The sequence below is a fragment of the Melanotaenia boesemani genome, chromosome 16, assembly GCF_017639745.1.
Source record: "Melanotaenia boesemani isolate fMelBoe1 chromosome 16, fMelBoe1.pri, whole genome shotgun sequence".
NCBI lineage: Eukaryota > Metazoa > Chordata > Actinopteri > Atheriniformes > Melanotaeniidae > Melanotaenia > Melanotaenia boesemani.
In genome coordinates, this window is record NC_055697.1 from 6654147 (window position 1) to 6680524 (window position 26378).

Below are 26378 nucleotides of genomic sequence, written 5' to 3' on the forward strand. Positions count from 1 at the left end.
TGGACAGTTGATATGAGGTGTTTGTCCTGATAGTTCACCAAACATGCTGCTGCACATTTTGACCAAACATCTCCAGTTTAGTCTAGCTAGTCTCAAGGACATTGTTCTAGAAGTATTGTGTTTTGTTCAAATTAAAACCTACATAAGATAAGACACAAACCCAAGCTGTGCTGCTGCCATGGTCTCTTTAGAGCATGTGTCAAACTCAAGGCCCACGGGCCACATCCAGCACGTGAATGAATTATTTTTGGCCCACATGATCATATCTAATCACTATTAGAGCTGGCCTGCTGATAGCGTGCACGTACCACCATTATACTACAAGTCCCATAATGCAGTGCCATTACAGCAGCTGCTCACCTTTGTCAACAATCCTTCTCCCTAAAAAATGGCTAAATGAGAGGTGGACTTTGAAAACAGAGAATATGTTTCAGATGTCAAGGACAAAGCTTAAAGAGTAGGTAGAAGAGTGATTAACCCTTTAGGTGCCAGAGTTTTTAAAGTTTTTAAGAGAAACTGTAAGTGAGAAAAATGTTGAATATGAACCAAATTTTATGGTGGCAGTAAAATTACATTTTTAAGTTCATATTGTGACTTCACAGGTTGGCAATTGTATTAGATTCCATAACTTTCATTATGAACCATGATATATACGTATGTATGTATATACATATATATATATGTGTCTGTAGAAAACTGACCTTTACTGCAGTGTTAATTTCGTTAACGAAAACTAAACTAAAATATTTTCATCTACGTACATTTTCACAGGACTAGACAAGACGAGACTAAAGCCTCCATTAATAAACAATAACTGGGACTAAATCAAAATGCATTTTTGTGGACTAATAAAGACGAGACAAAAATGGAGTTCACTAAATAAAAACTGGGCTAAAATCTATGGACATTTTAGTTCACAAACAAAGACGAGACGAAAATTATATTATTATATGATATGATTTTGTCAAATCCTGTCTCCTTCTCCCCCTCTTCGGCTCTTCTGCCACTCACACACACACACACATACACCCACACCCTTTCAAACCTGCAGCAGGCAGGTGCACAAACACATGGGTCAGACAGGATGTGGATTCACAGCCAAAATTAAAAATAAAACATTAATGGCCACATTTTGCACGGGACCCCAGAGAAAGAGAAGACATGATATATTGACCCATTTTCGCTACAGTGAAGTCGAGAAAAAAAACCTTATGCTTGATTTTAGTGGAAGGGAAGGAACGTGGTCTGGAAATGTAGCTGGAAAAAAACAGCAAACCTGAAGAGACACGTCGTAGTTCACCACAAAGACATCGTGGTAAGTTAACAAAAAGTTTGGTGGTGGTTGTTTATAACGTAACGTTAAACCACCGGCTGTAATGTTCCAACAATAACATTAAACCGACCGCAAACTAATGCTGGCTAACTTACTAGCTTCGTGTAGCGATAGTAGCCACTTGTTGACAGGATTGTGTGTGAAGTTGAATTTATGCTAACTTAGATACGTTATACTGGTTGGGTAACTATGTTTTCAGTTGGATTGCAAGTTTAATTAAAGCAGACAGAAGTATGAGCTAACCTAAGAGCTGCAAGTGAACTATAGTGAACACAAAACACCTGAGCAGCTACACATGGATGCAAACTAAAAACTAAAACGTACTAAAACAAATCATCTAGATAAAATAATACGTCACACCTAATTCAAAACAACTTCAACCTACATCTTCATACATGAAATAGTCTAATTGTGGTATAAAAGTAAGTAAAATTGTCTGTGTTTTCAATGTCTGGGGTCGCCAGAGTTTTGTGACATCTAATTGGGGTTCCAAGCTAAAAAACATCGGGAACCACTGCTGTAGGAGTTTGCATCCCAGTGTATTTATTTGGTGACATAAAATGATGTTCTGTTTGTCTTCAGGTTACCATCATCAGGACATTTGATCTGAATTGGCTTCAATATTAATATAAATACATGCATGTAAACATAAAACAAACATAAAAATGTCTGCAATTATTTCTCCATAAAATAGGATAGTTATGTTTTAAGGATGAGTTTTAAATGGATTTTTAAATGTAGTTTAACAATGTTAAACTTCATTTAACAATGTTCTACTAACTACTAACAATGTTCAATATTATCTGCTGACAAAACAAGTAAAATGATTGTTCTGACTGAAACTAGACTAAAATGTTTTTGTCGACTAAAACTAAACAAATAAAATGATGTTTTCTTGGACTAAAATAAAGACTAAAACGCTCGACACACGAGCACTTTCGAAATGAGATGAGGTTGAATAAATGTGATTAAAAACTAATAAGCACGATTGAAACTGAACTAAAACGGAGACTAAATTTAAAAATGGCTGACAAAATTAACACTACTTCACTGCAGTTTAATTTTTTGCATTTCTTCTCTTGCTTGTCCAGGGCATTTGACTTTTCAAATAAGGAAATTATTTTTGGCTGTTGTTTGCCTGTAGAACATGTTTTCATGAAAAATGCACATAGGGCCATAAAAATAAATGCAACAGATTTGAACAGACTCTTTTTTATTTATTTAATGATTAATGTTGTTTTATAGGCAATAACTAACAGGCTTTGTTAGCTCCAGGCTCAATATGTGCAATAACGTCATTTTAAAGAAGTTGTTATTAAACATTGAACCAGTCCGGCCCTCAACCCCTGCTTTAGAGAGAAGAGACTTTCTATTGCAACGCTTCCAAACAAGTCTGACTTTTGCAGCCTTTTTTTTATTGTATTGTCATGAACTTTAACATTTACATAACTGAATGCTGCAAACCAGTAAACTGACAAAACGTCTGCTTCCATGAGATGCTCACACCAGACAAATATCTGTTAATCAAATGCAATGATTAGCAACACCAGGGTGCTGCTAACCATCTTACCTCCTATAGAAGGACTAAGGGTGTATTTATTTTTCACACACACATTTTTTGCATTTTACCTTAGATTTTTTTGTTTTCTTTTTAAACAAATTGTGTCATGTTAGTCATGTGCTAATAAATGCTTGTATGTACCTAATTTAACGTGTTGACCATTAGAGTATTTGAATGCATTTCTATAGTATATCTACATTGAGTAATACTAAAATATATGGGTACCCATGAAAACTAACAAATATGACTGATGAATTTCTTTCCAATACGACATTTGCAAAGCTGACTTAGTGAAACTGTTTAAACCCAGCCCTGTTAACACCCATCTTTACTGGCTAGTAAGTCTGCTTTCCCTCATCTCTCCTAGCATGTTACTGCCACCTGTTGATCAGTGGAACAATAGTCATTGACAGATCCATGGGTCATATTACTCACATATGTGTGCAGGTGCAACTTTATCCACATGCATGACATAAATAACATGTGGAGCCACTCATACCAAAATCAAAATGACTAAAAAAAACCCTAACACTTGCTAATGTCAATATTTCAGTGTTAATGTTTTGTCTAACCTCATTGGTGCAGCTAGTTCCTGTACCCTTTGTGCTACAGCAGAGGGGCAACAGATGCTCCTCACTCTTCTCATCCTCACTGACTAGTGAAAAAGCATGAACGCTTCATGAATGTGCAGTCAGCGAGCCCACGTGGAACAGATTATTATGTAAATGTAGAATATGTAGAGCATAACCGATATGTAGCTCCTCTGCAGGAAACATGGAGCTACGGTAATAACTTCCTCCTCAGAGGAAAACCAAAGAAGTTTCATTCTGTGATAAGATAAATATCATTTAGAATACATAGCCCCAGTTATGTTTATGTGTCTGTGTGGCGATCTTATGATATATGAGGTTTTGTATCCAACTCTAAATGAGCACTTGTGGTCATTTAAACAACGTATGATTATAAACCCCCCTTCACCACTGAGGGCTGTGTATATGCAATATGAGTGTACTGGCTCATGTTGACGTGTGTGTGGGAGCAGACCTGCAGCAGAGTCCCGTGAACGCAGTTATGTTGGATTTTAGGTCCTGGTTCTGAAGGGAGCTCCTGTAGTAAGGAATGGACAGTGGATGGGACCTGAGAGACCAGAACGAAGGGGACGAGGGCCCGAGCCGCCATTTCTCTGGTCCGGTATACAGCGGAGCGGCCACATCTGCAGAGAACATCAACATCAGGGTCATGGAGAGTTATTTAAGCTGTGGAACATGGACGGCTGCTTTGTTGTGATAATCTATTCATCTTTCATTGCATAGCATTGAATGTTTAAGTTGATGGAGGAAGTGAGGAGGTTCTCAATTATCACAAGTCAAAGGTTGTTATTATAACTTCTGGGTCTAATTAAATTTGCAGTTGGAACTTTGTTTTGAATAATAATGTAATTATAATGTATGTTATTATAATTTATTTCCAGTAAAGTTATATCAATGACAGATTCTCTGGTTAGCAATAAATGACCTGTGAATTATTTAAATTTGAACTGTCTATTTATTTTCAGAGGTTATGTAATGTGTTTTGTGTCTCTCTGTCTTCTATTGCAAAGGCCAAAATAAATCTTTAATATAAACAGCTCCCAGACCAACAGATCACTGATAAACCTAAAATCAAATGTCTGCAAACGAAATCAGCCAGGAAACAGTCTCTTAGATTTCACCCATGATCATCTACAGCTTTCATCCGATGAACACTCGGAGAATGTGGCCAGTCACCCTGAGTGTGTGCTAAAATTAACTTTGTTTACAGCTGATTTTCTTCCCTTCTCCAGTGTCATAACACAGCCTGAGCTGACACGGTGGAAGGACACCATAAAGACATCAATGCGATTAGAGGAGGAGGAGAAGGACTGGGACTGAGGAAGATATTGAGTTCTTAAAAAGGAAAGAAGTAATTTTAGCTTTATTTTTCTAAGGCAGATAGCAAAACAATTCAAAACAAGAAAAAACATAGTTGTCTGTTGTCAGTCACATAATCATCAACCAATACGCTGGGAGGTTAATGAACTGGTTCATTTCTTCACCACCTTAAAGTAACACTACGCAACTTTCTGACTGTGCTTCTGGCTCATTTTAAAGGCACAGTGACATTTATTGTGTGTATTTCTGGAGTGTCTGCAGTGTCTAGAGGCTGAGAAAATATAATTCACTTTTCTTTTTTTCACATCCCATCGCATCACTTACCCAGCAGCATTTCACTTTATGGCAATGCATCATACACTAGCAACTGGATATCAACACTGGTCGTTTTGAATGTGCAGCATGGCTCTTTCAGCCAAGAAAAACAAGAGAACAGTCTTAGAGGTAGAGATGAAAATAAAAAGACAAAGTGACAGAGCAAGAGATAAGAGTCAACATTGCACTGACTTTTAGTAGGTGGAGAGTAGTGCTGCTTGATTTCGTTTTCACGCTGAATTCGCGATGTAGCGCGACATTTATATACGGCTCTATGGTGGAGCTTGACCACAGGTCCGTAGCGGTGGCGAAACATTGGACTGTAGCCACGTCCTTCACAATACCCTCACCACACTCATCATCCAGGGCAGCAGAGACTCTCCACTAACATGGTGACAACATGGCCGTGATGCCGTTTGTCCAACGTGTTGATGAGTTTCTTAAATCCTGGGTTGTTCACTGTGTTAATTGAGAAAAAAGTTCTGTTTGTTTATAAGGTTTATCTTTCTGTGTCTCTGGACGCTGGTGGATTATTTAGTAGTGACTCACAAAACATTTTTCTATTTTCTTGTGTCATGTCGCATCGCCCCCGTGTGCACGTCTGCGTGAACGAACGCAACATTTCACATGCACTAATGTTGCCTGTCGCTTGGCTGGAGGAGGGCAGCAATTTTCGCCTCATCGAGCAAGTTCCATAGAAAATGATGGAGAAGGAGCGACTGCGCCTCCCGTGTGTCCAGCCCTTAACTGGCGAGGTGTTTGCAACTCGCGCTGCATAAAACTAAAGCAGTCGGGGCTGTGGGAGGAGTCTGCAGCAGAGCGCTGCAGTGCCAGTGGCGCTCGACTTCCAACTGAAAACAGCACAAGAGGAAACCGCAAAGGAAAAAATAATCGGATCCTTTCATGTTTATGATCGTTGAAAACACAGATCGTACTAGTGGAGAGACTCAGAGAAGAGACAGGATGCTAAACTGATGCTGAATAAGCCGTCGTTAGGGGAAGTCAACGTGAAAGGTTCAGTAGTGCTGTTTTAATATTATGGCATTAAACATCTTTGAATGCAATATTCGGTTAGCTAGTTTGTATTAGTCAAACAAACATCTTCTCCATACAAACAGTGTTTGCCTCACAAAAGGAGGTAAAGACTGCAAACCATCCTGCAAACATTGGAAACTGAGCTCAAGAGGAAACTGATAAGGTGAGTAGGATTGTAGTTTATTCGTCTCCTGGTACTGATTTTACAATGACTAGTCCGGATCACACTAAAAATAAACCAAACTATAGTTTAATTTGATGCAGACTGAGCCAAGCGTTTTCAACGGTCACTTTATTTGTCTCCTTTGGGAGAGATTTGGCTTAGAGAAAAAGGCTTGCTGTACAACATAAACACCTTGACATAAAATAGCTAAAACAGATAAACAGTTAAATAAAAAAAATCAAAATCCAGATTTTGTCTGTTTTGTCCAGATTGTGGCCAGTGGGAAGTTTCATACATCTAATTTTACTTTTGACCAAACTGAAAGGTCAGAAAGGACGAACTGAACGACGACTATGAAAGCAACCAAAGACTACAATACTGATCTTCAACTCTGGTGTCCGAGGACCATTGTCCTGCAGGTTTTTAGATATTTATTTCCTGCAATACACCTGAGGTTAAAAAGCAAGTGCATTCTCACCCTTAGAATGTCCCCCTCCTTTGTATTACTTATAGATAAAATGAGCTTATGTAGGAGTACAATGCATGCCCAAATGTGCAATTTGAACAAACAGGGAAACCTTCAATTGACCTTAAAGGTCCAGTATTTTATTATTTGGTGTCTAGTGACAAAATTACAGATTGCAACTAGCTGAAGACAACCAATCCAACAGCTTTGTGGCCTATAATGCTTTCAGAACCATACTAGCAAACTATGAAGAAAACAACGAATAAAGAAAAGAAAGGACAGATGCCTGCTCAAAATGTTTCTTGGACTTGGTCTGGCCTTTGACATAGAGCTAAATGATGGACGGATTCCATTTATATAGATTTATATAGTGCATTTAGAGTTTTACTGACCACGTTACATATCATAAACATAAACAGTAATTAATGTTCATTCAGCCAATAAACAAAAACTATGAGCCCAAACTCAAGAAACAAACTGATGTGTGTAGCGATCAAAAGACAGGATGCATGTCCATGTTTGCAGGTTGTTTACAGGGCCTGTCCTGGTATTAAAACTGGCCGCCAAGACCGAACAAGGAGCTCAGCTTCACTGTGGAAAAATTCAGGGGAAGGTTCCAGAGAAACGTGAAACACCAATCCATCACTGCAGTGGTATGTAGAGATGAAAAAGAAGCTTGTCTTTTGGCTTTGGTATGAGCAAGAGGACGATATGCTCATAGACACAGCTGTGGGAGCAAATGTTAACGATATGAGGAGGTAAAGAGAGCTGAACAAGGGTTTAATCTTCTGATGATTTGACTAAAAGATGGAAAGATTTCAAACATTTTGAAAGGCTAAATGTATAAAATCTTACTTTTTCACCTGCAGAGGGCACAACTCTTCTCCCTCATACACATACCCTTTGGCCAGACAGGCAACCAAAGATCCCGAGTTTAACACAGACAACAATTTGTATTCTGAAACCCAACATGCTTGCACATGAGAATCTAACATACAAACATATACAGACTTAATAGCCAAGATCCATGCCCGATCCTAACTTTCCACATCTCCCCACCCCTGTTTGGAACCCATATGTTAACTATCTGTGCTAATTTGTCCCATTGAAACTCTTTTGCAAAAGGAAATGACAGTTTGGAAGGGTGTAATTTTAGAAACAGCGGCGTCCCCTGTGGGATCTGTAGACAGACTGCTGACTGGCGTGGACCGGGCTCATCTGGGCCTCATTTTGGAGAGCTGTTTCCTCCTCAGAGACTGTGGCATGTTGGCCAAACAAGCCCGAGTAACAAAGTCTGTCACCACAGAAAGTACTACAGGCCAATCAGGAAGTGAGGGAGTGATACAGTTAAAATGATTATGTTTCTTTTTCCTCATGCATTCATATGAAGAAAATCTAGTAGCAGCACAAAGCCATTGTTCCAGTTAACAATTAATATGTTTGTTGTTAGATGACATGTGACTGTAAGCTTGGAGCTACACCCCTTCACAGCAAATTTTTTATTTTTATTTTTTTTTTTGACTGTGACCTAAAATGTCCGATTTTGCAGTTACGACAAATGTTGCTGTGGTTCCCAGTGTTTTGTTTTGCTTTTGCCTTTGCAAAAGCACCTGAAATTTCTTAGAAATGTTAATTTTTCTTTCTTCTTTTTTTCCCCCTCAATAAAATTTTCCTCAAATTCATTTATATATTATGCTGTGCAAATAATTTGTTTAATCCTAGGGATTCACATTTTAGTTGATTTTTGAAGTCGACTAGCCAGGCCTTTCATAAACGATTAGTCGTGACATCGTGAATTAAAAAATTACTCCATCTCCAAATGGAAATTATAAAACGTGTATGAGATGTTATTTGTATATTGCATGTGTTTCATAAATAAGTGATTTTTACATTCTAATATTTTTAACATTGTGTGGGTTCTAGTGTCTTTGATTGTTCATCAGGTAGATGTGAAAGTGAGGGAGGGAGTCAGTTAGGGAGACGGGAGCAGTGGTGAAGCAGAGGTGGGACTCTGCTGGAACTAGAAGAGCTGTGTGGTGTTGATTGCAAAAGATTGTAGCAAAACATTCACAGCTCAACAGGAAGATTCTCACTTCCTGTCACTTTCTCTGCGCCAACGTTTTCCCCTCCCCTCCCTACAGCTCTGACTCCTGCACTGAAGGTCTCTCCTCCTCTGCAGCTCGACCATCCTTAAAGGCGCCATGCTGTTCTTTTAACACAGCGCTGTAAACAGCAGCATGTCACTGCGCAATCAGACAGAACTTCTACAAAAAAAAGGAAATTTTTTTTTTAGAAAGCCGTCGACTTTGTGCAACGTTTCAACTAACTGATTAGTCAATTAGTCGTGTACATCTACATTTAGTAGTAATCGTGAAGCCTAGTTCTGTTTGCATATCCAGAATAAACAGTATATGATGATCAAATCAAATTAAGTTAATTTATAAGCACGTTTATAGACAACTGACACTGACCAAAGTGCTGTACAATTTGAAAACAAGTAAAACAAAACAAAAGCAGTTATAGATAAACACCAGAAAAAAACAACACAAAAGTTAAAAAAGTTAAAAGCCAGGGAATAAAAATAGGTTTAAAAAAAAATCCACTGTTGGTGAGGTCCTGAAGTGTAGGGGAAGCCGATTCCACAGTCTGGGGCCAACAACAGAAAAAGCTCCATCATCCCTATGTTTTTAGTAAACATGCTACCGTTAGATATGTTCAGGTTCTTCAGGCTTCTCTCACAAAAGTATGCATGTTTAAAATCAGAAACACAAAAGTGTGAGGTAACACCAAGAAGCCGTGCAGCTGCATTCAAGTTGTGGTGAGTGGACAAAATTGCAAGGATGTGCAGAATTCACGAGGATTGACTGAAGATGCATGAATATGAAAGTGAAGTTAATTAATAGGGAGTGACTTGTGAGTCCACTTAATAAAAATCGGAGCCATTGGATTTCAATATATCTTTATTCATTTTCTTTTGTGGTTTCTATAAGAAAATGTTGAACAGATTCAAAAAGCCAATCAGGATCTTCAAAAACTACAGACGCTAGCAAAGTAAAAAGATTTTTTTTTCTTTTATTCGACGTAATAATAATAATATTAATAATAATAATAATAATAATAATAATAATAAAAGAAAACCAATGCATTTAGAGTCCCGTTCATACTGACTGGAGTCCCAAAATATTCCAAAGATGCTTCGGAGTGACAATATGGGAGAGCACAAATGTCTTTTGATACTATCAGGACTGAGACTTTTCAACCAGGCCTTAAGTAAAATCTCCAGGACACAACTACCTCTTCTTACACTGTTAACATTTCTGGATTGAATCAGCTAAAAAAAACAAAACAAAACAAAAAACAAAAAAAAAAAAAAAAAACTAGGGCTCTGAAACGATTAAAATTTTAACATCAGATTAATCAGCGCTTTCAAGTAAATGCATCACCATTCTATGCCTGAAATTTGCCCATTTTTACTGTATTGTATCAACAGAAAGAACCAATGCTTACAAATATTTACTGTTAACTGACCTTCTCTTGACTAAAGTTCAGATGTCCAATGGTCAGCAAATGCAGCATGTAATGTACTTCTATATGCTGTTCTAAAAAATCTCTACCATGTTCTAGATCATAATTCTGAATTAAAACTTTTTTTTTATTAATTATTAAAGTAAAAAAAAAAAACAGCAGATGTGACAACTGAAGTTAAACAGCCAACACTGATGAAAACGGATGATATGGATAAAAACAGGTTTTTCCTTTTATCATTTAAGTGTAAGTGTTTGTGCAGCACTGATAAAAGTCCTCCTGGTAAAATAGATCATTGGCAAGTTTTTCTTCACTTTTTTACATTAGATGATCGCTTTAGTTGTAATAATCAGTTAAATATTTTATAAAATCTAGACCTAAAAAAGGTCTAATTTGCAACGAGAGGATAGGGAGGAAGCAGCTGATGCACAAACACGGAGACGACCAGAGATCCTCTAGAGCAGCCATGTTGGTGCAAAACACAGGATAAGTCTAAAAAAGAAAGCGGGAAAAGTACAGGTATGGAACCCTCTTACTGGGAAAAGAGTGTGTGTTAATACACCCACATTCTCCACGGAGGTGACGTCCGTGAGTCGCTCAGTTAATGCTGTGTTTATTCTCAAATCCATCCATAGAGCCAACCGGCTGATCTTTTACATTGTGCCTCTCCACGGCCCGCCGTCATAAAGAAATGACGGATGTCTGGGGCTTTTCATGCCGCACAAGCGGTAATTCCGTTAAAATTTTTTAACACAGTTAATTACATAAATTAATTAACGCTGTTAACGCATTATTTTTGACAGCCCTAAAAAAAAAAACAAAAGAAAAGTAACTGTTAAGTAAAGTAAGCCAGTGATTCTCTACAGAATCTCACCTCTTCTCTGGTCCAATTATTAAAGAAAAACTATCATAATATCATAATACTTCCAAAAACATTCAGCCATGTGTTTATATCATCCATTTAGGCGGTATTTATTTTATTAAGACTTTTATTATGTTGTGTAGCAATGGACTGAGACATCATTTTAGGCTAGTGTAACAGTGTATTATTTTAAAACAAATCCTTCTTTTCAAAGCAACTGATTTTAATGGAAATACAATAAATGTGTTTGGAAAAGCACTACAAGTTACAATACTAAGAACTATATTATATTGAATTATGGAGTTGAGTGACAAAAGAGTATAAAAACAATGTTTCTCTGAATGAAGCTTAAAGTTGATCCAAAATGCTGCAGCGACAGTTCTGAGATTTAGAAGCGGAGATCATATTTCTCCACTTTTAGCTTCTCTTCGAGGGTTCCCTGTTAAATCCAGGGATATAGTTGCGTATAAATCTTCTAATAACCAAGCCCTATTATAACTTTAAGATCTCACAGTTGCTACTACTAAAAGCAGAATTCTACAAAAATCCTACTAAAAGTAAAATGGGAGGCATAACCTTCAGTTATCAAACCAGCTCCCAGTTGGAACGCAGGCACCCTTTTCTACCTTTAAGTAGACCTTTAATTAGGTTTAAATTATTCTTTTACTGAATCTGTTTGATAGCTTATAGTTAGGGCTGGCTTGACCCTTAGCCATCACTTAGTTTCACCCCTATTAGTCGAGGATGCTTGAGGACTTCCCTTACGTACCTCCGCCATCAGCAAGACATTTAGGTCCAGACAACTGCTGCTCACTGGATATTTTCTCTTCTTTAGACCATTCTCTGTAAACCCTAAAGATGGCTGTCATGTGTGAATATCCCAGTAGATCAGCAGTTTCTGAAATATGCCACGTCTTCCTCATTCTGATGCTCTGATTGAAATTCACTAAGGTATCTTCATCATGTCTACAAGACTGCATGCATTGAGTTGCTGCCATGTGATTGGCTGATTAGATATTTGTGTTAACAAGCCGTTAAACATGTTTACCATGGAGTATGTAATACTGATTAAAACTAAAGAGCACTATCTCACTTCTAAAAAAAATGAGACACGAAACAGTGAGGAGGAAAAAGTAAAGGAAGGGAGTGAGGCAGGTATGGTGAGTGTAAATATCAGGGGTAGATATCACAGACTAGACATCACCATCTCAACACTCAGAGACTTGACTAGTAAGGCAGAAAAAGATCAAGAAAAAAACTTAAAGAAATTCACTTAAGTAAATATTTCAGCAGCCATTAATTACTGATATAAATGCCTCATCTCCTCGTCTTCATCACACACTTTGTTTTCATCTGTGCAGGTGTAACGTAGCTGAGGTCCGGCGGCAAGGGAATGTTAAAGATCAAAGGTAAGGAGGAGGGAGGATATAAAGAAATTATGATGTGGTGTATGGATGCATGATTCAATGAACATATTAAACCAAAGCAAAATATAGCAGAAGCAAAAAAAAAGGCAAAAAGAAAAAAATAGAGCAGATAAAAATGGGTGAAGTCAAAGAAGTTAGGGCTGAGCTATATTTAACATCCGCAACATGTGGGCTTCATTTGGGTGGATGTGCTGCATTCCTTCTCTGACAGTAACAGGCTCGGCCAAAGTCCTGTTAACTACACACACAAGAGACAGGGTCTCAAAGCAAATACTAAAAGAGTTTAATGAATTACTAATTCGTTAAAGCACAAAGTCAGTTCTTGATTAACCACATGTGTCTGATTCGGAGGAATTTCTGCATTAACAATGTCAACACTGCACATTTAATCCAGATGGTAACAGCTCAGGTTTAAAACCCAGCCAGTCCTGGTCCAGCATCACTTTCCATTTCCCGCCTGCAGATGAAATCATCTTACAGGTAATAGGATTGATGTTTGTACAGAGGATTGCTATGGTTCTTCTTCTTTGGTGTCGGAAGCTCAGATTCACTCAAACAGGACTGAACCAACACATTTTGATCACAGATCAAGCTGCACACCTAAACCAGTGAGATTATTTGTTTGTCTGTGTTTGTAGATGCTTAAAAATGCCTGCAATATGAACAAAATCATTCCCATTCCTACTTCACTGGCATCTGTGAACCAACATATCAGGTTACAAACCTCTATTTTTGACCTTGGGGACATTTATTCTTGGTCATACCAAAGTTTCAAAGTTCTCAGACTTGACATGTGTTGTGTTTCTTTACAGTTTCATTTAAAGTATCATTAACTTGGCACTTTGCATAACTCTGCTGCATCTATGTATTTATGTGTTTCTTTGGCTTTGAATACTCCACAAACAAAAACCGTAAAGTCATATAATTTTCTTTTTTAATTGAATCACACTCATCAGGCATTTTTCATGTATCTGTTCATGTATCCATTTAACAAATGTTTTAATATATATATATATAATTTTTGTATATTTACCGTTTAATACCTGTGAAATGTCTCCGTTATTATGATGCCCCACCAGGGGGGAAGAAGACAAGTGTCAGATTGTATTGAACAGGATTTTTAGCAAATGCATAAAGTGAATTAAAAGGTCTGAGAAACTGCATGTATCAAATATGATACGTACCGCGTTAAAGAGTTAAGATCCAGGTTGGGTATGTTGAAAATAAAACATAGAGACAGACATATGCTCCACAGTTATCTGTCGCATATTTTAGACAATTGAACTTTTTCTGAGCTCATAGTAACACCAACACCCGTCATGTTTTCACTGCTGAAAAGCTACTTAGAACAGGGCCTTGTGGAACAGCTCTTGGTCTTGTCTGTGATCTAGAACCTCTGTGGCTTAGATTGCTCTACTAGGGTTTATGCCCCTGGTAGGTTCACCCAAGGCACTCACTTGGGACTTGCCAACACCTCCACCCCAATAAGGTGGTGGCTCACGAAGAGGAGGAGCTCAGAGTAGAGCTGCTGGTCCCCTGCATAGTGAGGAGCCAGATGAAGTGGCTTGGGAATCCAGTTAAGATGCCTTGTTTGTGCGTTCCTGGTAAAGTGTTCTGGGCACATCCCACAGGGAGGAGAACAAAGCCCCAGGACATGCGGGAAGGACTATAACCTTGTTTCAACTAAGAGGTTCATCTTAGGACGAGATGGTTTGGTGCTCTCTGGTATAGGCCTGTCACGATAACAAATTTAGCTGTACGATAAATTTTCTCAGAAATTATCGCGATAAACGATAATATTGCGCAGAGCGCTAATGTGTCATTTTGAGACCATTCTCAACTAATATAGTGACATATGCCGTAATAATGCAAGTACACATTTTCAAAGGTCAATAAACTAAATAAATAAAAGCGCCTTTTTCACTGTTGCATCTTCAAATAAACTCCAGACAAGTAGACAAGCATGCCGGTTTTAATGACGAACCAAACTTCAGCACTTTACATCGAACAAAAACCCGTGTTCTTCTTCTGCTCTTCAAAATCTACTGCTTGTGAAACAAAGTCATTCTGCCCTCTGTTGGCCTTATAAGTAACTACAACCCAGCAGTTAGCTGGGATACCACATTCACATACGCCGGGACACCGGCCCAAAAGTTATGCGGCCCACTGGGAATCCTCCCAAACGTCTCGATTAGCCGGCATTGCTCTTAATGTGTATTTTGTCATATACGGTAGTATATAGGCTGATTCTATTTGCGTAATGTGCCTGCGGATTACAGGGGTTATTACAGTAGACCAGGAAGTGGGGGCTTTGTACTGACGTCGTAAGCTAGAATATGTGTGTTCTGCTTACATGTGGGAAGCAGCGAAACAATAAAAGAGGAGATGCTTGCATCTATTATTTACATATTTCAGCATGAGAATCGGAGGTTTAGCGCGAGAGCGTGAGAAGCCACTTAAATACGCAAGTCTCACGGCCATTGCGTGTTGGCAGCCGTGCAAAACAAATGCGGCTTACCGGCTCGTGCTGCAACATGCTGCAGTCAAGTGTGACACTAGAGAGATCACTCCGCAAGAAACCAGAGCGTTTAGTCGAAATACTCCATAGTGAAACCTATTGTCATACACAGTCTATGGTAAAGGGGGGACGAAAAAAAATTATCGCGGCCGGCAAACTTATCGTGCTCTTATTTTCTTATCGTTCAATTAATTGACTTATTGCTTATTGCGACAGGCCTACTCTGGTATGGTAAACTCTGTTGCGTCTCCACAGCTGCAAGGCCCATTTATGCTCCATTAAGTACTTAAACAGCGACGTCCATTTCAAAATTTGTAATATGTCATTGTCCTCATACTTCCACGCGTCTTTTATGTTGCCATGGTTGTTAAGCCAATTCCTGCACTTCCTGCACCGGTTGGCGGCGGTAATGCAGCCAATTGCCCAACATGCCCTAAACATGTCCATAAAATTTCTTCCAAAGCTTGCACAATTTGTACAGTTGTCCTCATTTTCACTCTTCTTCTACTTTTTGTTTTCCTCTTCTTCTTCTTCTCTGGTCTGTTTTTTTGCTGGTCTCATGTAAACTTGTAGGATTCTGCTTAACACTAACCCCACAATATCCAGTGGTATCAAGTGACAGATGGCCAAGTTCTGAAAATGGACCAAATTACGAGCGAAACCGATGAAGGAGACAGACGAAGCTCTCTGTCCATCTGCATGTCTGTCTACTGCATGGAGCATAAATGGGCCTTTACCCGGTAGGTAGAGTATAAGCTGGATAGCGATCAATGCGTCTGCTACGGAATAGTGTGATGTCACAGGGGTGCAACCTTGAGTTATTACAAAGAAGAACGCAACACCAAAACTAAGGAGGAGAATGGTGGACATCCAGCAGTTTGATAAACAACCAAAAATCCTCACTATATTTAAACATGTAGCTGTTCCCTCTTTGTTCTTAGTGCCGACTCATACAGAAAGTGAAGTTTCTTTTAACCCCTCAATGGATCGCAATGCTCTCAAGCTCCACCTTTTTGGGTTGGATCTGTAAGACCAGGACCCCAATGGAAGGATCCCAAAAAAGTAGGACGAGTTGGATTGGATATTGGGAAAAAAAAAAAAACTTACAGTGTTGTGGTGATAAAAGAGTGACACAGCATAAAATAGGGTTGGGCATCAACAGCAAGGATGTTATACCAGTTGGGAGGAAATTGATAATGCTTACAGTAAATGACTTCTTTCTCCACTTCTTGCCCAATATCAGCTAGTATAGACCCCAGCCACTCACACTCCTTAACAGGATTAAGCTATCTGTCTTTTCACTGGCTATACTTGCTTACTCTAATGTCATTATGAACAGTGCTTATGCTCTAAGGACCACAGATTTCTGCATAAAACTATGTTAAACTATCCATTTGCTCTTGAGACCTTTCACTCAAGACTGAACAAAAGTGGTAAACTAACCAACCACCTCTCACCCATAGACATAATGACAATATATCAGGGATGGCTAACGATTTCAAATAATAATTTAATTGTAAAAAATCAAATAGTTTATGCAATCATTGTCTTCATTGTTCTTCTCCACAAGGTGGCATCAATTTATCAAGCTGTTTGACATCAAACATAAGAAAAAATACATCTGAAGAACACTTCGCTATTTCTAAGCTCTGGCATCAGGAGTGTGGGGCTGATGGATAACAAATATAAGCAACATGCAGAGCCAAACACAAACACCACAAAGTCTTGTTAGGAACCCATTCAAGAGAAGAACTAAAATTATCATGCCAGATAAAGGTGCCTATCATAAGTCTAGCATGGCTACGTACGATCATTGGAGAGTGAAGGATCAGAAACCCACTGTCAAACTATTTTTACAGTTTTGTAGGCTTTTCATTCATTAGACTTGTTGGGTGAACAACTTTGCGTTAGTAATATTCTAGCGATTAGTAAACAAACAAAACAGTGGAATTAGAAATAGGGGAACAACAAGCAGTGATTGCAGAACATTCAGTCATTCTTCCCTGTAATAGTTACCAAACTCTGGAATACACTGAAACACTGACAGGGCTCAAGGTTTTAAACTCACAAGAAATACAATGGTTGAAACGCAAAAACAAGCATGTGAACACTGACTTTAGGACACTGTTAAAAATTTTTCCTTTCCTGCCCTATTTGTTTTGGGTTTTTGTCCTTATTTTGTTTAAGTATTCTATATGTCTTGGTATTTTAACATTTTTGTACGATTTTTAACTTTTCTCTTAAACTTCTGTTTTACTAGTAAAGCCTAACCAGGGACAAGGGTTTTAAATTAGCCATTGGCTAGAAACTCAAATGCATGACTTTGGTTTTGCAGATCATATGAGATAATGTTTAATGCATTTGTTCCAGCTCAATAAATAAAATCATTTAAAAAACAGAAGGTCCATCCACAAATCGGCAGTCAATTGTTAACCTTGTCACAAGTTTGATGTTAGACGTGAAGAGGAAAGAGCAGACCTCATCTGAAAGATGTTGGTTGTCCCATCAGTTTTTAAGGTTTTTATAAGTCTGATGGAATAAGTTTACAATCCCATCAAAACAAAACATTTGCACAAGACTGAGGAAACTATCTATAGTCACCTGGAAAAAAACGCAGCGCTGTTCTGCAAATCAAATCCATCCCAGAGCATCGTACTGCTAAAAACCTGAAAATGTGCTGAATATTAGAGACTAGATGAAAAATAAGAACATGTGCATGATAATGCTAACACCAACATGTTAGCCAACACTAAACACCTGCCAGCGGTGGGGTATTTGAAGAGTGGTTGAATATTATTATTATTATTATTATTATTATTTTAAATAACATGAAAACATATTGAAATGTCCATCTCAACATTTAGACAGACATGTTTCAACTGGCACCCTGACAGCTAAACACAGTATGGACACCCAAAATGCATCTTAATCCACATGTAAATATCCCCTATTAATTTCTAAATACCACAGCATAATTATGCCTCATCTATGTGCCAGCAACTTCAAGCAAAGAGAAATCACTGCACACACAGAGTTGTTATCTAAACCATTCATTATGCATTCCAACCTCAAGGTCAAAGCCTCCCTATTCACTCCCAAACACAAACTCAAACACACCAGCTATCCAGCTGTGAAAATACTGAATCCACTTGAATTACAATTAACAATGCAGATGATCTGACCAGAAAGTTGTTCATCCTACAAAAGAAAAAGTGTTCAGTCAAGATGTAGATACATTATGAGCACAGAGTATTTTATCTCTCCTCTGCCAGGCTTTTCAGTTCCTTTTCAGTTTCTCAACCTTCTTCGCAGCAGATACAAAACAGCATTTTATTTGCAGGTGCAGTAAACGCAGATGAACATGTTCCAATAACATTTGTAGGCCTCTCCATCTCAGGAATGTAAAAAATGAAGGCTGAGATTACAGTTTCCCATTTGCCTGGAAGGTTCACTCCCCTAAAAACAGCAAGATTCAGATAAAACCAGTCACATTGTAAAACAACCACAGTGACAGGAGACAACACATCGCCATGGAGACCCAGTCTGATTACGCAGATGTTTTGTCTTGTCCAGAAAGTCAAGAACAGAAATCTCAGTGCATCTTGTTTATATCCATTTTCAAACAGAAGAACAGAAGATATCACCCAGATCTGCTATATGCAGCTCTAGAAAAAGAAACATGATGAAATTCAAGATGCAGCATATTAAGTCTAAAAGCCGAAGAAGCACCTGTGTCAACATTAAAAAGCACATGCACGTGCAGTCATGTTTAGACTGCAGGTGTTTTGTCTTGGTGATTGTTCTATAGTTAGATTTGCAGTTCAGAAAAAGGTTGTTTGAGCAGGTGCGTGATAGACCCTTCCCTTGGTTCTTGACATTTCTTTTTACTTTAAACCAATGGCCTGACAGGAAACCCTTTATTTATATATTTATTAAATCTGGGCATATTGGGTTCTTGGAAACAGTCTGGTCCACACTCCAGACCACTTGGGGGCAGTATTGCACTAATTCGCCAAATAAATACAAAGAAAAAGAAGAAAAACAACCCAAAAAAAAAAAAAAAAAAAGAAGAAGAAGAAGAAGAACTGCAGAACAGAGTTTACTGGACGCATCAAAAGGAGAAATAACAGAGATATATGGAGAAATGGGTAACTGAGATGAAAAAGGGCAGCCTTTTTTTTCTCACAGCCCATACATTAGTACATTTTCAGCCATATTTCACATTTTCTGCACAAAAAGTTCTAAATAAACTTGTACAAAATGTTAGGAAATTTGTTTTGGTTGATTGTTTTCCCCCTTAAAAACACCAATTGGCTTATTCTACATTGTTGGAAAGTCTGATTAGTCAGCCTTACAACAAGGTACAACTTGTCTTCCTAGCTGACTGGAATGGGCATGAAGCACTGAGATTTCATTTACTGATCTGGACATAAAACATGAGATGACTGAGATGAAGACATGAAATAAAACCCCGGGAATACTCCACCAGGTAACCAGGTTTAAACAAACAGCTCAAGTGTAGCTTGGTAGAGGCAACCAAATATTAAGATATTCTTTAATTATAAAGTTCATAAAATTCACAGCATAAACCAAACATAAGAAATGTTTATCTGTTTACATTTGTGTGTGTGTGCGCGCACAGAAATAAGACTTACCTCATGATAAAGGGCATGAAAGGTGCGAGTCCCAGAGGCGAAGAGGATCCATCCATGGGAGAGGGGTAGAGGCGACTGAGCACCAGCAGCAGCAAGAAGAGGCTGGGGTGTAGCTTCACTTGACCGCTGTCACTGAACACACATAGAAACAGCCCGTCAGACGTTTACAATACAAAATTTAAGAAAGAATGGGTTCAGGTTTGTGACATATGCAGAACTTATATGCTTTCTTGCTTATTAAGAACATAAAAACTGCCCTTATGTCTACAAGTTATGTGAAGCTAAAGGCAGCAGGAGGTTAGCTTAGCATAGCACAAAGACAAGAGGTTACCGTAGCAGCTAGCCAGGCTAGCTTGCTAGCTTTGGCTTCGACCAAAAGAGTCAGTTGAAGATGAATGGGTAGAGGGGAGCAAATTTTTAACTGGTGAAGTGTTTATCAAAACAGAGAAAGGGAAAGTCTTTTTCAAGAACATCATTGTGGGCATGGGTATTTGGTTGCAACGTAACTCTAAATGCTATGTGGGCAAAAGGACTTAAAACAGTTGCAGGGTGCAGATGAGCTTTAAGCTTTTCCATTTCAAACCAACTATGTTCTTTAAAGTTAGACTAAATGTCCAAATCTGAATCATTGTTCACACCATTGTTTCCCAGTGAATTTAACTGTACCACTATGAAAATTCAGACTGTTTGCTAAAATATGTCAGGAAAATATTATCAGGTTGGAGTTGTAGCAGGTTTTCTATAATGTTTGTACAGAAGTGGTTTAAATGTTTGCATACACCATTTTCTCAAATGTCTTTCCTAAAAGATATCAGGTCATGCTACATGATCACTTGAATTATCTGATAAGGATTAGACCCTAGCTAGGGCCGTAAACAAATAAAGCAGAATTAAACTAAATTAAATAAAAGATCCATTGCAGATGTTTTTTTTGTCCTTTAAGCGTACAACCGGCCTAAATTCCAGCAGCGTTTTGGTACATTGCTCGGATAAAACCACCCACAGTCTGAGCCCAGTCATCTCCTCATCTCTCTTCGAACTGAGCTTTTCACCTCCCTCTTCCCCTGCATCTAAACCTCTTCCCTGCCAGCTGAGTCAGAGTGGAAACTGTCCATCTCTGCCAGCAGTTTCACAGTTTTACTGTCACACTGGCAGTAAAGGAAGGAAGGAGGGAGGAAAACAGAGAGGAAAAACGAAACAGATGAGAAGCTGAGATACAAAACAAAGAGTCAAATGAAAATTATATGTAAATATCTGATATTTCACCTAAACTCTGGGCCCACTTTAGCTTCACGACACTTTTATTTCTTCCTTTCCTGCCATTGTTATTGTAAAATATGGATATATCATGGGAAACAAGTGTGTCTACATGGGCAGGAGGTCGTGCAGCTGAGCTCTGTGAAGGTCTGTAATAGGACTGCTTATGTTACCGAGTGTGTGTGAAAGGAGAGCACAGCGTCCTCCAGACCCAGTCTTTAGTCATCGCAGAGCAGAGACAGAACAACAAACCCCCTGCAAAAACAACGTGGGCTTTTCATTGCTTCATCTAACCATCCGCTGGGACATCTACAAGACGGGAAACGTAATAGCGGCCAATTAGAAGTCGGTCAAATGTGTTTAATGTCACAGTTCAGTCAAGCACAGAGGGACAGGATGTGATGTCACACACACGGGGGGGGGGTCAGAAAAAGGAGGGGAACTACAAACACATTAAGACTTCGTTGGGATACAGCTGGAGGCAGAAACACTTGACAGGATGAAAAAGAGACTCGAGATTACTCGCCGAGGTCTTCCATGAAAATCTGCCCTTTCTCCTCTAACCTCCTGAATCATCTCCAGCTGCTGGGCATTCGATAAAAAGGTTTTTTTGTTTTGTTTTCCATCTTTTAATGAGAGTGAAAACAGAACGTTGACCTTAAGCGTGAGGGATATGGTAGCAGAGACAGACACAAAAGAAGCTGCAAAGTAAACTGAAGCTTTAGCTTTCCGTTTACGTTGCTCTCAGACAAATAAATCATCACTTCTGTTTTGATATTCGCTTGCAATATGATACAAATGCTGTTTTCATTGGAGGCAAAAGGAGACAAGATGGAGTACTGCAAGAAATCAAGGCAGCTTAAAATGTGGGTAATGACCTGAAATATTTTCAGAGAGAAACAAGTTTATTATGTTTTCTGTACTGAGATAATAAAGTTAGGAATCCAGGCCAGCAGTCGCTCATTACTGTACGTACGATAAGCGTTGGCTCAGGTCCCACACGCACCAGACTTTAGGAAAACTACATTGAGTGTGTTTTGGTTGAAGATCGTGTGTGCGTGCCAAATAACACCTGCTGTAAAGATAAGAAAACTAAAACTAAACCCTAAAGATGAAGCAAATGAAGTCACCGGCTGGCTGATAATACTGCAGGAAGAGGACGACTCAAACTGAGATAAATGCACTGCTGGAAAATATCAAAAGTCGGACATAAATATATCCTCTATAAAAAGTGAAGGTGTGTGGTCTTCGTCATTTTGGTCCAGCTATTTATTCACTCTGATGTGTGCTAAGATTTAGTGAGGATTGTTAAACTTTTTTCTCCCTTCGATTTAGTTAAAAACCCAGATGATAAAAATTATTGATTAAAATAAGACAAGAAGAAGCGCTCAGTTTAGTTCATCCACAGGTATGGTCAAGAGAAAACTTTATTTTGAGGTTTGATATAGCACCTTGCAAAAGAAGGAGGACTTCATTTCACTAATTATGTGACTTCTGGAGGTAATTGGCTGCACCAGAGGTTTTTAGGGGCCTAATAACAAAGGAGGTGGGATGCATATGCACATGCCAATTTTTCAGTTTTTTATTTTAAAAAAGTCCCTTTTTTTTTTATTATAGTTTCCATTTCACTTGAAAACATAAGACTGTTTTGTGCAGTTCCAGCAAATAAAACTAAAAAAAAAAAAAAAAATTTAAACTAGAAGTTGTAATGTAACTAAATGGGTAGAAAGACAAGGGGGGTGAATTCTTTTGTGAGGCAGTGTAACTTCAAATCTTCTGGTCCATACATCTTTAACCTTTTGTTAACGTAAAATATTTACAGATATTGTTTTCTGTACTACAGTTTCATCACTGTGGAGGGGTTTTGGCCCACAAGCATCAGTTCCCTTTGCTGCCTTTCGTTTTTGCTCGGCTCTCTTAGCTCAGCTCCCACCTCAGCATTCGAAACAGGTTGAGGTTTGGAATTTTACTGGACTATATCAACACCCTGATTCTTATCTAGTCATTCTGTTGTAGATCTGCTGGTGTGTTTAGGATTACTGTGCTGTTGCATGACCTAGTTTCAGCCAAGCTTCAGCTGTCAAACAGGTGGCTTCACATTTTACACTAAATGATGTTGGTAAACAGCTGAATTTATGGTCGACTTTAATGACTGAAAGTGTCCCGGTCCTGTGGCTGAAAAACAAGCCCAGATCATCAGCCTTCCACCACTGTGCTGGACGGTTGTTATGAGGTGTTTGTTTTTTCTTTTAAATATGGTGCTGTGTAATACAAACATCTCCACTTGTTGACCTTGTTCCAGAGTTCTTGTAATTTGTTCAGATGCAGCCTTGCAAGCCTAAACTGTGTTGTCATGTTCTTTTTGGAGAAAAGACACTTTCTGCAGCAGCTCTTCCAGACAAGCCACATCTCTTTTTCTAATTGCACTATTATGAAGTTTAAAGATGCAGACCCTAAAACTACGTGTTCCAGACTCATTTGATGGCACATTGATATCGATTATGTGCATTTCTGGAGCCGTCGCTGCCCAGCAGCATCCAGAGGCTGAGAAACTGCACTATACAACTTCATCATCCGGGATGCTGTGACGTTGCAGCTTTGCACACCTTGTCATGCTCTAGCAAACGGATATAAACACAATGGCCTTCCTGAACGTGCTGTGGCTGATTCAGCAAAGAAACGAAAGTGGACATTATCAGAGGACAAGAGTCAAGATAAAACTGTCTTTTACTGGCTGGAGAGATCTCACAATACAGGATGCAAGATGGTGTCAAATTAGCCGTCTTCATGGAGAAAATTGTAAAAGTTCTGTCCTGTGTCTAACATTTAATATGCCAACTTAGGCCTGGAGGGTCTGCAATGCATCTCTGAGCATTCCACAGTCTGACCTGCTGGGATCTTCCTTGGAGTTCCTGGCAGAGCTGGACAGCTAATTGTAAACTGTCTTCAATGGTTTTCACTTGTGATTATTCTTCTTAGTGTATAATGATGGGCTCCAGGTTGTTTAGAAATGACCTCATATCTTAAAACAGATTAATGAGCAGCAATAGCTGATTCTCTAACATAATTTCTCATGTCTTTCCTCCTTGGCACGGCATTTACACACATCTGAATGTTATAAATCAGCGAATTTCCAAAACTTCAGCTTTTAGAAGTTAACGTCCTGCATCTAATAGTAATGAATCTTGCACCAGACACTGGAAGCATGCGTCCCATCACAGCTGCTTTTAGTCCCTCCAGTTCTCTGGTTCAGTGAAGACATGCCGTTTGCTGCATTATCTCTGGATCAGGGACTTTTTTCATTTGTCAGCTGTTGTTTGAGGTCAATTGTGGAAGAGGGTTGGATTACAAAATACATAATGTGCATACGTGGACGCAAAAGTACAACCTTACAGGGATTCAGATCTTACCTCTATAATCTATACTAAACTCAGGCTTGTGTTCTAACTGCTTTCTTTTCTGTAACTTCTGATGAAAACCACTAAGAGCAGCTTGTCTTGACTCCCATCCGGCTGTGTATAGCTACAGTATGGTTCTGCTGGTCTGTTTGGGTGGCGCGATACACTGAGATGATGTGGAGAGTCAGACAGCCAAGGTCTGGTTCTGTGGGAAATTTGCAAATGTTTTAACAAGGGTTGAAGGGAGTGAGGGGAATTGTGAAAGAGCTGGTCTGAAAGAGCTTTCAATTAATTAGATCCATATTAAGATAAGGCTGCCTGGGGAGCTGCTGGACCACTCAGATGCTTTTAAAAAGGGAGTTTGGGCTAAGCTGACAAAGATAAGGCCAATGAACCTCAGTGGATTCAACCCTCCACTGCAAAAAAACAAAACTAAATCTCAACTAGACATTTACTTTATTTGCTCGTAAAGCCTTCTGCTTTGAGCAAATAATCTGTCAACTGAGCATGTGATGAAAGCAAGACTGTGAGGTTCATGAGAACTCACTGCAAGGTAGTTAATCTGAGAAAAATAAGAAATACTTTGTGTTTCGTCTTTGGTAAAATGAAGAAAATTGTGCTCACTAAACTTTTTATTCCATGTTTCCCCTAAATGTCTCTCAGCACAAACACCCTGCAGCTTATTCAGCTCATTAATAGGAAAAAAAGAACAGAAAGCTGCCTCGTATAGCTTGAATTTAAATGAAACTTCAACTCAAATACGATTTGTGAAAAGCCACAAAGGCTAAATGTAGACTGTGCATATGTGAGAAGTAAGGAGGGCCAGCTAACCTTTCTACTGTGGCTGCAGCTTCCTCCAGCTGGTTTAGTAGGAATGGATAGAGAGCTGGAAAACGAGTGAAAAACTCCCGACCAGTCATCCTGTGAACAAAGGTATAGAGAAAGACACGTTAGTCGTAATGCTATTAAAACTTACCATCAGGGAGGAAAATTGATTTTGAAACATAAGTAGATCAAGCTTTACGTTGTTAAGTTCATGACAAGATTTTTTTACTTTTTGCTGACAGCTTTCTAAAGATGTGCTTTCAACTAAATGCTAAAGTCAGAGTAATAACATGCTTGTTATGGCAACAACTGGTCATCACATATACCCACTTAACATGATCACAGTTGCTGTTTGTCAGATTTCAAACACATAATAAAGCTGATGGGAAAACCCATTTGTGTATAATTACATTCACCGGTCACTTTATCAGGTCCACCACAAATATCTAATCAGCCAATTACATGGCGGTAACTCTTTCTGACGATTTCAGAAACTGTGGATCTACTAGGATTTTCACCCACAACCATCTCTAGGATATACAGAGGATGGTTTGAGGAAGAGAAAATATCCGGTGAGCAGCAGTTGTCTGGACCTAAATATCTAGTTGATGTCAGAAGTTAGAGGAGAATGGACAGACTGGTTGGAGGTGATAGCAAGGCAACAGGGAGTCAAACAATCACTCCAACCAAGATCTGCAGAACAGCATCTCTGAACAACACGTCCAACCTTGAAGCAGATGGGCTACGGCAGCAGAAGACCACACCGGGTGCCTCCTGTCAGCTAAGAACAGGAAACTGGAGAAACGTTGTTGGTCTGATAAGTCTCCATTTCAGCTCCACATTCAAATGGCAGGGTCAGAATTTGGTGGAAACATCATGAAAGCATGGATCCATCCTGACTTGGATCAATAGCTCAGGTTGCTGGTGGTGTAATGGTGTGGGGGAAATTTTGCTGGCCCACTTTGGGCCCCTTAGTACCAACATCGCAGTGTAGAAACCAATGAAAATTTACCACTGATAACTGTTCCGTGTCTGGTGCTACACTGCTTTTTAATGGCTGCGTGTTTAATCAGTGGAGTCCAGCTCCCCAGATCTCAGTCCAGTAGAGCAGCTTTGGGATGTGGTGAA

At 38.9% G+C, this 26378-nt stretch overlaps 1 protein-coding gene across 1 annotated transcript in view; it reads right to left on the reverse strand.

Moving 5' to 3' along the window:
- Positions 1 to 26378, reverse strand: part of thada (THADA armadillo repeat containing) — a 131950-nt gene that overhangs the window by 65874 nt on the left and 39698 nt on the right. The window contains exons 27-29 of the mRNA XM_042009678.1: positions 25257 to 25346; positions 19771 to 19902; positions 3939 to 4107 (exon numbers count right to left, since the gene is read on the reverse strand). Of these exons, the coding sequence (XP_041865612.1) occupies positions 3939 to 4107; positions 19771 to 19902; positions 25257 to 25346 (391 nt within the window). The remainder of the gene's footprint in view (positions 1 to 3938; positions 4108 to 19770; positions 19903 to 25256; positions 25347 to 26378) is intronic.